The sequence below is a fragment of the Oncorhynchus kisutch genome, linkage group LG8, assembly GCF_002021735.2.
Source record: "Oncorhynchus kisutch isolate 150728-3 linkage group LG8, Okis_V2, whole genome shotgun sequence".
In the NCBI taxonomy this organism is placed as follows: Eukaryota; Metazoa; Chordata; class Actinopteri; order Salmoniformes; family Salmonidae; genus Oncorhynchus; species Oncorhynchus kisutch.
The window spans coordinates 3,900,741-3,918,651 of NC_034181.2; the positions used below are offsets into that span (position 1 = coordinate 3,900,741).

At 47.8% G+C, this 17,911-nt stretch overlaps 1 protein-coding gene across 1 annotated transcript in view; it reads left to right on the forward strand.

The window, feature by feature from the left end:
- The window catches only part of LOC109879544 (PDZ domain-containing protein 2), a 211,103-nt gene that overhangs the window by 67,260 nt on the left and 125,932 nt on the right, over window positions 1–17,911 (forward strand). Inside the window, exons 2-3 of the mRNA XM_031829568.1 lie at window positions 1–103; window positions 9,680–9,825. The exon at window positions 1–103 is cut by the window's left edge and continues 480 nt beyond it. Of these exons, the coding sequence (XP_031685428.1) occupies window positions 1–103; window positions 9,680–9,825 (249 nt within the window). The remainder of the gene's footprint in view (window positions 104–9,679; window positions 9,826–17,911) is intronic.

Consider the following 17,911-nt stretch of genomic DNA (forward strand, 5'->3'; position numbering starts at 1 on the left):
TCATCTGCAGAACGGGGGAGGAACCGCCACCCTGCCGAATCGCTTCCACAGAGGACTGTCAGAACACAAGACAGAATCTCTCAGCAGTGATGCCTCCTGTCAGGTAAGACAGACAGACTCTCTCAGCAGTGATGCCTCCTGTCAGGTAAGACAGACAGAATCTCTCAGCAGTGATGCCTCCTGTCAGGTAAGACAGACAGACTCTCTCAGCAGTGATGCCTCCTGTCAGGTAAGACAGACAGACTCTCTCAGCAGTGACACCTCAAAAAAGTGTTAAACAAATCAAAATATATATTTTATATTTGAGATTCTTCAAAGTAGCCACCCTTGCCTTGATGTCAGCTTTGCACACTCTTAACATTCTCTCAACCAGCTTCATGAGGTAGTGACCTGGAATGCATTTACATTTACATGTGTGCCTTGTTAAAAGTTGATTTGGGTAATTTATTTCCACCTTAATTAGTTTGAGCCAATCAGTTGTGTTGTGACAAAGTAGGAGTGGTATACAGAAGATATCCCTATTTGGTAAAAGACCAAGTCCATATTATGGCAAGAACAGCTCAAATGAGGAAAGAGAAATGACAGTCCATTATTACTTTAAGACATGAAGGTCAGTCAATCCGGAAAATTTCATGAACTTCGAACGTTTCTTCAAGTGCAGTCTCGAAAACCATTAAGCGCTATGATGAAACTGTCTCTCATGAGGACCGCCACAGAGTTACCTCTGCTGCCGTGGATACATTCATTAGTTAACCGCACATCATATTGCAAACCCAAATAAATTCTTCACAGAGTTCAAGTAACAGACACATCTCAACATCAACTGTTCAGAGAAGACTGAGTGAATCAGGTCTTCAGGGTCGAATTTCTGAAAGGAAACCACTACTAAAGGACACCAATAATAAGAGACTTGCTTGGGCCAAGACACACGAGTAATGGACATTAGACTGGTAGAAATCTGTCTTTTGGTCCAAATTCTTGATTAGTGGTTCCAACCGCTGTGTGTTTGTGAGACGCAGAGTAGGTGAACAGATGATCTCTGCATGTGTGGTTCCCACTGTGAAGCATGGAGGAGGAGGTGTGGGGGTGCTGTGCTTTGGTGTCACTATCAGTGATTTATTTAGAATTTAAGTCACACTTAACCAGCATGGCTACCACAGCATTCTGCAGCGATGCGCCATCCCATCTGGTTTGTGCTTAGTGAGACTATCATTTGTTTTCCAACAGGACAATGACCCAACACACCTTCAGGCTGTGTAAGGGCTATTTGACCAAGAAGGAGAGTGATGGAGTGCTGCATCAGATGACCTGGCCTCCACAATCACCTGACCTCAACCCAATTGAGATAGTTTTGGATGAGTTAGACCGCAGAGTGAAGGAAAAGCAGCCAACAAGAGCTCAGCATATGTGGGAACTCCTTCAAGACTGTGGGAAGAGAATGCCAAGAGTTTGCAAAGCTGTCCTCAAGGCAAAGGGTGTCTACTTTGAAGAATCTCAAATATAACATATTTTAATTTGTTTAACATTTTTTTGGTTACTACATGATTCCATGTGTTATTTCATAGTTTTGATGTCTTCACCATTATTCTACAATGTAGAAAATAGTAAAAATAAGTATATAGAAACCCCTGCCTGAGTAGGTGTTCTAAAACTTTGGACTGGTGATGTGCATATATATATATATATATATATATATATACTGTACCATCCTGCACTCATCCTCTCATCAGCACTGAAATAAGACAGTATGTAGCGGTCTCGTAAAGAAAGAGAGCCGTAGTTTGATCTTGGATGTGTGGTCGTCTCCATATGTTTCTGATGTAACTCACCCTGAGAGAGTCTCTCATCTCTGCTCTGTGTTAATCTGGCCTACCACGGTTTAGAATAGCCAGTTTGTTTCCAGCCCAGTGCAGATGTTCCCATGTGTCAGTGTTTTAGCCAATCAGAAGGGATATGTTCCCTTGTGCCAATGATTGAACCAATGAGACAGGCAGATGTTACCATGTGTCAGTGGTTTAGTCAATCAGAGGTTAGGCTTGAGGCCCTTTCAGGATCAGATTGCCCACTCTAATGTTCTAAACTCAAAGGCCTCTGGTTTTAAAGGGCTGGATTAGAGCTTGAAGACGAAGCCTTTTGAAAGCACCAAGCTGTGTAGCATCTGACATGAGAACCAAACTGAGGACAGAAACGGTAGTAATGAAAAAATGAGACAGTCTGGCCACACAGGCCATCTGTCTTAATCTCCATAAAAATCTCCACATGTTCAGTCACCTTTACTGGACAAATCTTTAAAATCTCTCCAGAAATCCTACCTCCCTATATACAGTACACTCATGAGTCATCCACAGTGACTAACCTCACCACAGACAATTGAGATCAATCCTAAACAAATAACACTACAACAAGCTACGTTAACACTAGTATATTTTAATCATATTAGTATGAATCAGGTTGTGTTGGGTTGGCGGCAATACACCTGAACATCCTGCATACCAGATGGTAATGTTCCTGGTTGGGACGCTTCTGGTTGATCCAGACACTCTCTCCTATTAGGGGTAGGCCTAACATTAGCGCATCTCTTCCCTGTTAGGGGTAACATTAGCATATCTCTTCCCTGTTAGGGGTAACATTATCTAATCTCTTCCCTGTTAGGGGTAACATTATCTAATCTCTTCCCTGTTAGGGGTAACATTAGCTAATCTCTTCCCTGTTAGGGGTAACATTATCTAATCTCTTCCCTGTTAGGGGTAACATTAGCTAATCTCTTCCCTGTTAGGGGTAACATTATCTAATCTCTTCCCTGTTAGGGGTAACATTATCTAATCTCTTCCCTGTTAGGGGTAACATTATCTAATCTCTTCCCTGTTAGGGGTAACATTATCTAATCTCTTCCCTGTTAGGGGTAACATTAGCTGAGAAAACAGACTACCTACAGTGGTAATTAGTGTTGTATAAGAACTGTCTGAGGAAACAGCAAGACAGCGTGGGATCTCACTGGGAGACACACAGGGATATGACTGACTGACTGTGACATGTCTGACATGTCGGAAGTCTGTGTTGCGATGCGAAGCCCGGGTCCAACTAGTCAAGTGGTCTGTTCCAATCCTTAGGTAAACATCCTTCAGGACTTACGTCTGTTGTTTTGGTGTCAGACTCTTCCGATGTTAGGTTAACACCATTCGGGACTAGGAGAGGGCTAGCTGTTATGATGTTGTTTGAATTAAAGGTTTGGTAGAGGAGAGGACTAACTGTGTGGTTAGCGTAGGGAGAGGAGAGGACTAACTGTGTGGTTAGCGTAGGGAGAGGAGAGGACTAACTGTTGGGTTAGCGTTGGGAGAGGAGAGGACTAACTGCTGGGTTAGCGTTGGGAGAGGAGAGGACTAACTGCTGGGTTAGCGTTGGGAGAGGACTAACTGCTGGGTTAGCGTTGGGAGAGGAGAGGACTAACTGCTGGGTTAGCGTTGGGAGAGGAGAGGACTAACTGCTGGGTTAGCGTTGGGAGAGGAGAGGACTAACTGCTGGGTTAGCGTTGGGAGAAGAGAGGACTAACTGCTGGGTTAGCGTTGGGAGAGGAGAGGACTAACTGTTGGGTTAGCGTAGGGAGAGGAGAGGATTAACTGTTGGGTTAGCGTTGGGAGAGGAGAGGACTAACTGCTAGGTTAGCATAGGGAGAGGAGAGGACTAACTGCTGGGTTAGCGTTGGGAGAGGAGAGGACTAACTGCTGGGTTAGCGTTGGGAGAGGGAGGGACTAACTGCTGGGTTAGAGTTGGGAGAGGACTAACTGCTGGGTTAGCGTTGGGAGAGTACTAACTGCTGGGTTAGAGTTGGGAGAGGCGAGGACTAACTGCTGGGTTAGAGTTGGGAGAGGAGAGGACTAACTGCTGGGTTAGCGTTGGGAGAGGACTAACTGCTGGGTTAGAGTTGGGAGAGGCGAGGACTAACTGCTGGGTTAGAGTTGGGAGAGGAGAGGACTAACTGCTGGGTTAGCGTTGGGAGAGGACTAACTGCTGGGTTAGAGTTGGGAGAGGAGAGGACTAACTGCTGGGTTAGCGTTGGGAGAGGAGAGGACTAACTGTTGGGTTGGCGTAGGGAGAGGAGAGGACTAACTGCTGGGTTAGCGTTGGGAGAGGACTAACTGCTGGGTTAGAGTTGGGAGAGGAGAGGACTAACTGCTGGGTTAGAGTTGGGAGAGGAGAGGACTAACTGCTGGGTTAGCGTTGGGAGAAGAGAGGACTAACTGCTGGGTCAGCGTAGGGAGAGGAGAGGACTAACTGTTGGGTTAGCGTTGGGAGAGGAGAGGACTAACTGTTGGGTTAGCGTAGGGAGAGGAGAGGACTAATTGTTGGGTTAGCGTTGGGAGAGGAGAGGACTAACTGTTGGGTTAGCGTAGGGAGAGGAGAGGACTAACTGTTGGGTTAGCGTAGGGAGAGGAGAGGACTAACTGTTGGGTTAGCGTAGGGAGAGGAGAGGACTAACTGTTGGGTTAGCGTAGGGAGAGGAGAGGACTAACTGCTGGGTTAGCGTAGGGAGAGGAGAGGACTAACTGCTGGGTTAGCGTTGGGAGAGGAGAGGACTAACTGCTGGATTAGCGTTGGGAGAGGAGAGGACTAACTGCTGGATTAGCGTTGGGAGAGGACTGACTGTTGGGTTAGCGTTGGGAGAGGGGAGGGCTAACTGTTGGGTTAGGGTTGGTAGAGGGTGTTGGGAGAGAACTAGCCCAGACAAGTCTCTCCTTGACAGGCTCACTGTCCTCAGGCGACCACCTACCTACCTGTCATCATTCACAACACAACACCTTCGACAGGACAGGACAGGACTGGACAGGTGCTTAGTAATGCCCCAATGCTCCCAGGGTGTGTGTCTCCTCACTCACAATACTCTCAGGGTCTCTTCTCTTCACAAAACTTATACACAGGTTGGTTGTTTAGCAACAAAACCTACAGACGGGTTGGTTGTTTAGCAACAACACCTACAGACGGGTTGGAGAAAATAAGCGACACCAGGAGGGGTGGAGACAATCACAAGGACAGGTGAAACTCATCAAAGTGTGACATGTAAACTACTGGTGATAATAAATCCTAATATGAACTACTGGTGATAATAAATCATTATATAAACTACTGGTGATAATATATCATTATGTAAACTACTGGTGATAATATATCATTATGTAAACTACTGGTGATAATATATCATTATGTAAACTACTGGTGATAATAAATCATTATATAAACTACTGGTGATAATATATCATTATATAAACTACTGGTGATAATATATCATTATATAAACTACTGGTGATAATAAATCATTATGTAAACTACTGGTGATAATAAGGTGGGGCTTGTGTGTGTCACAACTATCAGTGTCAATAAGGCTGGTATTGCTATTAATGAGGTAATGAAAGTATAAATTACCTCTCACTCTTGCTCTGTCTCTCTTTCTATCTCCCTCTCTCCATTCCTATGTGCTTGATGATTTACCCTATGACTTCTAAACGAGGAACAAGGGAGATCGTTATTATAATGGAATCCAGCCCAGGTTGAGTAGCTCGCACACAGACATCAGGCCTGTCGTTATTATAATGGAATCCAGCCCAGGTAGAGTAGCTCGCACACAGACATCAGGCCTGTCGTTATTATAATGGAATCCAGCCCAGGTAGAGTAGCTCGCACACAGACATCAGGCCTGTCGTTATTATAATGGAATCCAGCCCAGGTAGAGTAGCTCGCACACAGACATCAGGCCTGTCGTTATTATAATGGAATCCAGCCCAGGTAGAGTAGCTCGCACACAGACATCAGGCCTGTCGTTATTATAATGGAATCCAGCCCAGGTAGAGTAGCTCGCACACAGACATCAGGCCTGTCGTTATTATAATGGAATCCAGCCCAGGTAGAGTAGCTCGCACACAGACATCAGGCCTGTCGTTATTATAATGGAATCCAGCCCAGGTAGAGTAGCTCGCACACAGACATCAGGCCTGTCGTTATTATAATGGAATCCAGCCCAGGTAGAGTAGCTCGCACACAGACATCAGGCCTGTCGTTATTATAATGGAATCCAGCCCAGGTAGAGTAGCTCGCACACAGACATCAGGCCTGTCGTTATTATAATGGAATCCAGCCCAGGTAGAGTAGCTCGCACACAGACATCAGGCATGTCGTTATTATAATGGAATCCAGCCCAGGTAGAGTAGCTCGCACACAGACATCAGGCCTGTCGTTATTATAATGGAATCCAGCCCAGGTAGAGTAGCTCGCACACAGACATCAGGCCTGTCGTTATTATAATGGAATCCAGCCCAGGTAGAGTAGCTCGCACACAGACATCAGGCCTATGTTTCAGACTGAACATATGGTAGTGCTTTAAATTTTAATCACTTCAATCCCCTTAGAGGGTTGGCAATTGTCTTTTCTGGGGCAGCTACATCGTGTGTGTGTGTGTGTGTGTGTGTGTGTGTGTACAAGTTGTCAAAGACAGGTGCCTCTAAGGATCACTCAGATTATATTTATAGAATATCTACAGAGGATGGAGGATGAGGAGAGAGGAGGAAGAGGGTGAGGATATCAGGAGGAGTGGAGAGAGAGGAGGATGAGGAGAGGGGAAGAAAGAGGAGGAGAGAGGAGGATGAGGGGAAGAATAAGTGGAGGAAGAGAGAGGAGGAGGGAGGAGAGAGGAGGAGGGAGGAGGATGAGGGGAAGAATAAGTGGAAGAAGAGAGAAGAGGAGGGAGGAGAGAGGAGGAGGGAGGAGGATGAGGAGAAGAGAGAGGGGAGAGGAGCAGGAGAGTAAGAATAAGAAGAAGAAGAGGAGGGGAGAAGAGGAGGCATTGTTGACCAAACTCCAAACCTCTCAGCAGGATGAGGAGGCGAGAAAGGAGGAGGATGAGAGAGAAGTTGGAGGGGAAGAATAAGAAGAGGAGGAGAGAAGAGGATGGAGGAGGAGAGAGTAGGCAGTGTTGACCAAACTCCACACCTCTCATGAGGATGGAACACACAACTTTCTCTTTCTAGCGTCTTCCTAAAGCCTGACAGTTGGAATAGTCTTGACTAAAAACCTCAATGGACTGTTTTCTAATGGGTGATTTGAGTTTAACTGTCAAAAACAATGAATTTGTTGAACTATAAGGGTTTTTAAAATAGTTTTTTTTATATTTGAAAAACATAAATTAATTGTCAGAACAATATTTTTATAGATAGTTAGATAACATCTCATTATTTCAGAGGACAGTTGGTTTTTTGGAAATGTGTCTCCTGCATAGTCTTGCAACATCAATATAGACTGAAATAGTTTGGGTACATGTATATATTCAGTAATAATAGATCTGAATGTCTGAAAAACTCAGTCCTTCATCTGTCATGGATCTAACACTCCCAACGTCTCCAGCAGCACCTGCAGTATTGAGGTGTAGAACTACTGGTGCACCACTAATTACTGTCTAAACCCCTTGTCTAAACCCCTTGTCTCAACCCCTTGTCTAAACCCCTTGTATCAACCCCTTGTCTAAACCCCTTGTCTAAACCCCTTGTCTCAACCCATTGTCTCAACCCCCTGTCTCAACCCCTTGTCTAAACCCCTTGTCTCAACCCCTTGTCTAAACCCCTTGTCTAAACCCCCTGTCTCAACCCCTTGTCTAAACCCCTTGTCTAAACTCCCTGTCTCAACCCCTTGTCTAAACTCCCTGTCTCAACCCCTTGTCTAAACCCCTTGTCTAAACCCCCTGTCTCAACCCCTTGTCTAAACCCCTTGTCTAAACCCCTTGTATCAACCCCTTGTCTAAACCCCTTGTCTAAACCCCTTGTCTAAACCCCTTGTCTAAACCCCTTGTCTAAACCCCTTGTCTAAACCCCTTGTCTCAACCCCTTGTCTCATCCCCTTGTCTAAACCCCTTGTCTAAACCCCTTGTCTCAACCCCTTGTCTAAACCCCTGTCTCAACCCCCTGTCTCAACCCCCTGTCTAAGTGTGACTGCCTTCAACACTGCAACCATGACCCTAAATCTGTGTCCTCCAGCCTAGAGAGGCCAGTCGTATCAACCATGACCCTAACTCTGTGTCCTCCAGCCTAGAGAGGGAAGTCGTATCAACCATGACCCTAACTCTGTGTCCTCCAGCCTAGAGTGGGAAGTCGTATTAACCATGACCCTAACTCTGTGTCCTCCAGCCTAGAGAGGGAGGTCGTATCAACCATGACCCTAACTCTGTGTCCTCCAGCCTAGAGAGGGAATTTGTATCAATCATGACCCTAACTCTGTGTCCTCCAGTCTAGAGAAGGAGGTCGTATCAACCATGACCCTAACTCTGTGTCCTCCAGCCTAGAGAGGGAATTCGTATCAATCATGACCCTAACTCTGTGTCCTCCAGCCTAGAGAGGCCAGTCGTATCAACCATGACCCTAACTCTGTGTCCTCCAGCCTAGAGAGGGAATTCGTATCAATCATGACCCTAACTCTGTGTCCTCCAGCCTAGAGAGGGAATTTGTATCAATCATGACCCTAACTCTGTGTCCTCCAGTCTAGAGAAGGAGGTCGTATCAACCATGACCCTAACTCTGTGTCCTCCAGCCTAGAGAGGGAATTCGTATCAATCATGACCCTAACTCTGTGTCCTCCAGCCTAGAGAGGGAGGTCGTATCAACCATGACCCTAACTCTGTGTCCTCCAGCCTAGAGAGGGAATTCGTATCAATCATGACCCTAACTCTGTGTCCTCCAGTCTAGAGAGGGAATTCGTATCAATCATGACCCTAACTCTGTGTCCTCCAGCCTAGAGAGGGAAGTCGTATCAACCATGACCCTAACTCTGTGTCCTCCAGCCCAGAGAGGCCAGTCATATCAACCATGACCCTAACTCTGTGTCCTCCAGCCTAGAGAGGGAGGTCGTATCAACCATGACCCTAACTCTGTGTCCTCCAGCCTAGAGTGGGAAGTCGTATTAACCATGACCCTAACTCTGTCCTCCAGTCTCGAGAGGCCAGTCGTATCAACCATGACCCTAACTCTGTGTCCTCCAGCCCAGAGAGGCCAGTCGTATCAACCATGACCCTAACTCTGTGTCCTCCAGCCCAGAGAGGCCAGTCGTATCAACCATGACCCTAACTCTGTGTCCTCCAGCCCAGAGAGGCCAGTCGTATCAACCATGACCCTAACTCTGTGTCCTCCAGCCTAGAGAGGCCAGTCGTATCAACCATGACCCTAACTCTGTGTCCTCCAGCCTAGAGAGGCCAGTCGTATCAACCATGACCCTAACTCTGTGTCCTCCAGCCTAGAGAGGCCAGTCGTATCAACCATGACCCTAACTCTGTGTCCTCCAGCCCAGAGAGGCCAGTCGTATCAACCATGACCTTAACCCTGTGTCTTGTCTGTGTCCTCCAGCCCAGAGAGGCCAGTCGTATCAACCATGACCTTAACCCTGTGTCTTGTCTGTGTCCTCCAGCCCAGAGAGGCCAGTCGTATCAACCATGACCTTAACCCTGTGTCTTGTCTGTGTCCTCCAGCCCAGAGAGGCCAGTCGTATCAACCATGACCTTAACCCTGTGTCTTGTCTGTGTCCTCCAGCCCAGAGAGGCCAGTCGTATCAACCATGACCTTAACCCTGTGTCTTGTCTGTGACCTCCAGCCCAGAGAGGCCAGTCGTATCAACCATGACCTTAACCCTGTGCCTTGTCTGTGTCCTCCAGCCCAGAGAGGGGAGTCGTATCTGGAAGATGCACATGGTGAAAGGTCAGGAGGGGCTGGGGATCCAAATTACGGGAGGACGAGGGTCCAAGCGCTCCCCGCACGGCATCATCATAGCGCACGTAGAGGAGGGAGGCGCCACACAGAGGTAAGATATACACACACACACACAGTACACATTTGATACTGTATGCCCACACAGGTGCATACCTGGAGATAAGACAACACTTTTGCAATTTGAGAGATGTTTGTGTATTCTTATAGGTATGTAGAGTGATGGTGTCTGAGTCCTCTCAACCAGTCACATGGTGCCTGAGTCCTCTCAACCAGCCACATGGTGTCTGAGTCCTCTCAACCAGCCACATGGTGTCTGAGTCCTCTCAATCAGCCACATGGTGTCTGAGTCCTCTCAACCAGTCACATGGTGTCTGAGTCCTCTCAACCAGTCACATGGTGTCTGAGTCCTCTCAACCAGTCACATGGTGTCTGAGTCCTCTCAACCAGTCACATGGTGTCTGAGTCCTCTTAACCAGTCCTCTCAACCAGTCACATGGTGTCTGAGTCCTCTCAACCAGTCACATGGTGTCTGAGTCCTCTCAACCAGTCACATGGTGTCTGAGTGCTGTCAACCAGTCACATGGTATCTGAGTCCTCTCAACCAGTCCTCTCAATCAGTCACATGGTGTCTGAGTCCTCTCAACCAGTCCTCTCAACCAGTCACATGGTGTCTGAGTCCTCTCAACCAGCCACATGGTGTCTGAGTCCTCTCAACCAGTCCTCTCAACCAGCCACATGGTGTCTGAGTCCTCTCAACCAGTCACATGGTATCTGAGTCCTCTCAACCAGCCACATGGTGTCTGAGTCCTCTCAACCAGTCACATGGTCTGAGTGCTGTCAACCAGTCACATGGTGTCTGAGTCCTCTCAACCAGTCACATGGTATCTGAGTCCTCTCAACCAGTCACATGGTATCTGAGTCCTCTCAACCAGTCCTCTCAATCAGTCACATGGTGTCTGAGTCCTCTCAACCAGTCCTCTCAACCAGCCACATGGTGTCTGAGTCCTCTCAACCAGTCACATGGTATCTGAGTCCTCTCAACCAGCCACATGGTGTCTGAGTCCTCTCAACCAGTCACATGGTCTGAGTGCTGTCAACCAGTCACATGGTGTCTGAGTCCTCTCAACCAGTCACATGGTATCTGAGTCCTCTCAACCAGTCACATGGTGTCTGAGTCCTCTCAACCAGCCACATTGTGTCTGAGTGCTCTTAACCAGCTTAATTTATCTTTAAAAGACACGCTACTGTTTGAGCCTTGGCCAATAGGAAATAATGTAAAAGGTCTTGTGACCACGTCCACTTTAAGCACACTGCTTCTAATACTCTCATGTCTGAATGTGAAAAGGGGAGTGGTCAGCTATGAACTACAATACGGCCAGGAAGTGTTTCAAGAGGTTGTTTATCAGTAAATTGGGGCGTTCCACAAAAAGAGCGCCTTTTGAGTCCCTTCAAAATTTGAAAAGCGTGTTATATTAGATGAAGCACCCTTTAACATAGACTACATGGATAATTGTCAGGATAGCTAGGAGTGGTGGGGGTGGAGTCAAGCGCAGAGAGCAAAGTTCCAAATGAGAATGTTAATTCCAAAATATGGGTCAAGTAAAAAAAACACAGGCACAAAGGACCACAGGAACAGGAAGGAAAACAAACCGTATAGCAACAAACCTCCACTGACAGAACAATAAACAAGCCCGTCACAAAAGCAGGCGGGCCCTGAAGGCTTAAATAGCCCTGAATTAACGACAAACAAGAAGCAGGTGAAACCAATCTAGACAAAACCAACAGAAAAGGAACCGGTGGCAGCTAGTAGACCGGTGACGACGACCGCCGAGCGCCCGCCCGAACAGGAAGAGGAAGTCGTGACAATAATACAATAATTAATTTTTAATAAATAATCATAAATAAATAAAGACTCACTAATGTGCCAAAATTCAGCATTTTTTTTGACATGTCCCTCTGTCAACCCTGTGTCACTTCTAGGAAGATTTCATCTCACTTATCCCAAAAAATGTCTCCTGAGTTTCACCATCATTGTAAACTCTAGTTGTTGTGTTGCCTTGACGAAGTAATTTCCTACGATCATTATTTACTTCCTGTGATTAGTGATTCATTTACCTCTGTCCCTCATTCTAAGGTCAACCATGTTACGTGAACTGAACTCTGGTTTTAATATAGTTAATATTTTCTTTCAAAAATAGACATTGAATATCAACAATATCAACAATATGAATATAATAGTCAAATCTAGTGTAAAAGCAGGTGAGCTGGTTCAACTGTTTTGGGTCGTGTTCTGGTGGTTTTGTAGCGGATCAACCCTGTTTCCAATAGATAGACAGGCTAGAAAATATTTTATTTATTTATTTTTATTATTTTTTTGCCACTCTCTGTTGCACACAACAAGCTTCCATTCCCCCACAACAAGCTTCCATTCCCCCACAACAAGCTTCCATTCCCCCACAACAAGCTTCCATTCCCCCACAACAAGCTTCCATTCCCCCACAACAAGCTTCCATTCCCCCACAACAAGCTTCCATTCCCCCACAACAAGCTTCCATTCATGAGGGGATTTATGGCTAATTGATGGTGAAATCGTCAACCCTGTTACAGTCAACCCTGTTTACGGTCAACCCTGTCACAGTCAACCCTGTTAAACTCAGCCCTGTTACAGTCAACCCTATTTACCGTCAACCCTGTTACCCTCAACCCTGTTACAGTCAACCCTGTTTACCGTCAACCCTGTTACCCTCAACCCTGTTACAGTCAACCCTGTTTACCGTCAACCCTGTTACAGTCAACCCTGTTACAGTCAACCCTGGTTATGGTCAACCCCGTTACAGTCAACCCTGTTTACCGTCAACCCTGGTTATTGTCAACCCTGTTACGGTCAACCCTGTTTACCGTCAACCCAGGTTACGGTCAACCCTGTTACGGTCAACCCTGTTACGGTCAACCCTGTCACGGTCAACCCTGTTTACCGTCAACCCTGGTTACGGTCAACCCTGTCACGGTCAACCCTGTCACGGTCAACCCTGTCACAGTCAACCCTGTTACCGTCAACCCTGTCACAGTCAACCCTGTTACGGTCAACCCTGTCACAGTCAACCCTGTTACCGTCAACCCTGTCACAGTCAACCCTGTTACTGTCAACCCTGTTACATTTTTTACACTAGTTAATGAAGTAAATATTTTCTAAACTCTATTTCTTGCACTGTATTGTTGGTTAAGGGCTTGTAAGTAACCGTTTCACAGTAAGGTCTACCTACACCTGTTGTGTTCGGGGCACAAGTGACAAATAAAATAGGATTTGATTTTGAGTAGGAGTGCTGATTTTAGGATTAGTTTTGCCTTTATTATTACAAAGGAGATCCCAGAGTTGTCACATTCGACCCCTGTTCCCATCAGGTAAGAGACTACAGAGTTGTCACATTCGACCCCTGTTCCCATCAGGTAAGAGACTACAGAGTTGTCACATTCGACCCCTGTTCCCATCAGGTAAGAGACTACAGAGTTGTCACATTCGACCCCTGTTCCCATCAGGTAAGAGACTACAGAGTTGTCACATTCGACCCCTGTTCCCATCAGGTAAGAGACTACAGAGTTGTCACATTCGACCCCTGTTCCCATCAGGTAAGAGACTACAGAGTTGTCACATTCGACCCCTTTTCCCATCAGCACAGAATTGGGTCTGCCCTGTAGTATAGACATGATATTACTAGTACTACTACTCTTTGGCATTTCTATATAAGAAAGGAGTTCACCCGGACTTACTCGGGGGCTTGCTTACTCTGGGGGGGGTGGGGGGGGGGTAAATGATTGCTGCAAATATTATATTTTCTGTGCGCTCACAACCCCATGAGTATTTGTGAGTATATGTGTTTGGGTGTGTGTGTGTGAGTGCATGTGTGTGTGTGTGAGTACTTGTGTGCGAGTGTGTGTGAGTACTTTTGTGCGAGTGTGTGTGTGTGTGTGAGTACTTGTGTGCAAGTGTGTGTGTGTGTGTGCTGTCTCTATCTGATCTTAATAACAGAGGCCAGCTCTTTCTTTGTTCTCCTCACCGTCCATTCTGCTTAATATCTTCCCAGCTTTGTGAGGGAACCCCCCCCCCCCCCCACACACACACACACATAGCCATACACACACATAGCCATACACACACACACACACATAGACATAGCCACACACAGCAGACATGACTCATATCTTCAGCATCCATAATGGCTGTGTTTCACTGGCTGGTCTGTCGTTCCATTTACAGGGAACAGGCTGTTCTGTCTGCTTCCGCGCGGAAAGTCTTACCTGAGCAACAAGTCTGACATTAACAGGCTCCTGAATAACTTCTATCCCCAAGCCATAAGTGCTAAATAGCTACAGAATGGCTAACAGACTGAATGCTAAATAGCTAACAGAATGGCTAACAGACTGACTGCTAAATAGCTAACAGAATGACTAACAGACTGAATGCTAAATAGCTAACAGAATGGCTAAACAGACTGACTGCTAAATAGCTAACAGAATGGCTAACAGACTGACTGCTAAAATAGATAAGAGTGGCTAACGACTGACTGCTAAATAGCTAACAGAATGGCTAACGACTGACTGCTAAATAGCTAACAGAATGGCTAACAGACAGACTGCTAAATAGCTAACAGAATGGCTAACAGACAGACTGCTAAATAGCTAACAGAATGGCTAACAGACTGACTGCTAAATAGCTAACAGACAGACTGCTAAATAGCTAACAGAATGGCTAACAGACAGACTGCTAAATACCTAGCAGAATGACTGCTAAATAGCTAACAGACAGACTGCTAAATAGCTAACAGAGCCTTTTTATTTCTCTATTTGGTTAGGTCAGGGTGTGATTTGGATGGGCATTCTAGTTTGTCTGTTTCTTTGTTGGCCGGGCATGGTTCCCAATCAGAGGCAGCTGACTATCGTTGTCTCTGATTGGGAATCATACTTAGGCAGCCTTTTTCCCACCCGTGTTGGTGGGTATATATATTTATTTTCAATGAGTGTTTGTGTGCGCCACGGTTGCGTCACGTTCGGTTTCTGTTTACCTGTTTTTTTTGTGAAGGTTTCACTCCGATCAAAGATGTGGAATGACTTGTACGCTTGGCCTTGGCTCATTTATGACAGGGAGTTTGAAAACAGTGAACGTGACAGAATTACCCATCACAAAAAGACCAAGCAGTGTGCGCCAACTTGCAGGACGAGCTGGACCGGGGAGGAGATTATGGCAGGGGACAAGACCCTGTCATGGTAGCAGGCGGGGGCAGCGAAGTTAGGTCAACAACGGAAGCCCGAGAGGCAGCTCCCCCCAAAAAATTTTGGGGGCACACGGGGAGATTAGCGGGGTCAGGGTTTTAGACCTGAGCCAACTCCCCCATGCTTACCGTGGGGAGCATGTGACCGGTCAGGCACCGTGTTATGCAGTGATGTGCACTGTGTCTCCAGTGCACATTCACAGGCCGGTGCGCTCTGTGCCAAGCCCTGCATTTGCCGGGTGAAAGTAAGCATCCAGCCAGGACGGGATGTGCCAGCTCTACGCTCGAGACCTCCAGGGCGCCTCCAAGGCCCAGTGTATCCGGTGCCAGGGACCAGGCTTCCAGTGCATCTCCCCAGTCCGGTGAGACCTGTTCCGGTTCCACGTACCAGGCCTCCAGTATGTCTCCACAGCCTGGTGAGCCCTGTGGCAGCTCCACGCACCAGGCTTCCAGTACGTCTCCTCAGTCCGGTGAGACCTGTTCCGGCTCCACGTACGAAGCCTCCAGTGATGAGCCATGGCACGAAGCCTGTAGTGATGATCCATGGCCCGGAGCCTGTAGTGATGATCCATGGCACGGAGCCTGTAGTGATGATCCATGGCACGTAGCCTGTAGTGATGATCCATGGCCCGGAGCTTGTAGTGATGATCCATGGCCCGGAGCCTGTAGTGATGATCCATGGCCCGGAGCCTGTAGTGATGATCCATGGCACGTAGCCTGTAGTGATGATCCATGGCCCGGAGCTTGTAGTGATGATCCATGGCCCGGAGCCTGTAGTGATGATCCATGGCCCGGAGCCTCCAGTGATGATCCATGGCCCGGAGCCTGTAGTGATGATCCATGGCCAGGAGCCTGTAGTGATGATCCATGGCCCGGAGCCTGTAGTGATGATCCATGGCACGTAGCCTGTAGTGATGATCCATGGCCCGGAGCTTGTAGTGATGATCCATGGCCCGGAGCCTGTAGTGATGATCCATGGCCCGGAGCCTGTAGTGATGATCCATGGCCCGGAGCCTGTAGTGATGATCCATGGCACGTAGCCTGTAGTGATGATCCATGGCCCGGAGCTTGTAGTGATGATCCATGGCCCGGAGCCTGTAGTGATGATCCATGGCCCGGAGCCTCCAGTGATGATCCATGGCCCGGAGCCTGTAGTGATGATCCATGGCACGTAGCCTGTAGTGATGATCCATGGCCCGGAGCTTGTAGTGATGATCCATGGCCCGGAGCCTGTAGTGATGATCCATGGCCCGGAGCCTCCAGTGATGATCCATGGCCCGGAGCCTGTAGTGATGATCCATGGCCAGGAGCCTGTAGTGATGATCCATGGCCCGGAGCCTGTAGTGATGATCCATGGCACGTAGCCTGTAGTGATGATCCATGGCCCGGAGCTTGTAGTGATGATCCATGGCCCGGAGCCTGTAGTGATGATCCATGGCCCGGAGCCTGTAGTGATGATCCATGGCCCGGAGCCTGTAGTGATGATCCATGGCACGTAGCCTGTAGTGATGATCCATGGCCCGGAGCTTGTAGTGATGATCCATGGCCCGGAGCCTGTAGTGATGATCCATGGCCCGGAGCCTCCAGTGATGATCCATGGCCCGGAGCCTGTAGTGATGATCCATGGCCAGGAGCCTGTAGTGATGATCCATGGCCAGGAGCCTGTAGTGATGATCCATGGCACGTAGCCTGTAGTGATGATCCATGGCCCGGAGCTTGTAGTGATGATCCATGGCCCGGAGCCTGTAGTGATGATCCATGGCCCGGAGCCTGTAGTGATGATCCATGGCCCGGAGCCTGTAGTGATGATCCATGGCACGTAGCCTGTAGTGATGATCCATGGCCCGGAGCTTGTAGTGATGATCCATGGCCCGGAGCCTGTAGTGATGATCCATGGCCCGGAGCCTGCAGGGAATATCCAGGGCACGGAGCCGCCAGCGACGGTCCCCAGTCCGGAGCCTCCGTCGACGGTCCCCGGTCCGGTTCCACGGGAGCGGAGGGATCAGCGTGTGGAGCGTGGGCTACGTCCCGAACCAGAGCCGCCACCGAGGATAGATGCCCATCTGGACACTCCCCTATAGAGTCAGGTTTAGCGGTCGGAGTCTGCACCTTTGGGGGGGAGGTACTGTCACGCCCTGACCTTAGAGAGCTTTTTTATTTCTCTATTTGGTTAGGTCAGGGTGTGATTTGGATGGGCATTGTCTGTTTCTTTGTAGGCCGGGTATGGGTCCCAATCAGAGGCAGCTGACTATCGTTGTCTCTGATTAGGAATCATACTTAGGCAGCCTTTTTCCCACCTGTGTTGGGGGGTAAATATTTATTTTCTGTGAGTGTTTGTGTGCGCAACAGTTGCGTCATGTTCGGTTTCTGTTTACCTGTTTTTTTGTGAAAGTTTCACTTTATTAAATATGTGGAACTACATGCACGCTGCGCCTTGGCTCATCAATGACAGGGAGTTTGAAGACAGTGAACGTGACAGCAATGACCATTCTATTGTTTTTATTAATGTTGCACTGTTGCACACCCTACAAACTCACTCCTGTTGGTTCCAGACTTGGTGCACCGGTACCGCTTGCCATGCGGTAGCAGAGAGAATAGTCCATGACTTGGGTGGCTGGAGTCTTATACAATTTTTAGGACCTTCCTCTGACAACGTCTGGTATAGAGTTCCTGGATGGCAGGGAGCTTGGCCCCAGTGATGTGTTGGGCTGTACGCACTACACCTCTGTCGGATGCCGAGCAGTTGCCATACCAGGCGGTGATGCATCCAATCAAGATGCTCTCAATGGTGCAGCTGTATAACTTTTTGAGGATCTGAGGGCTGATCTATCCACCTGATGGGAAGCAGGCATTTTTGTGCCTTCTTCACGACTGTTGTTGTTTGTGTGGACCATGTTATTTCCTTAGTGA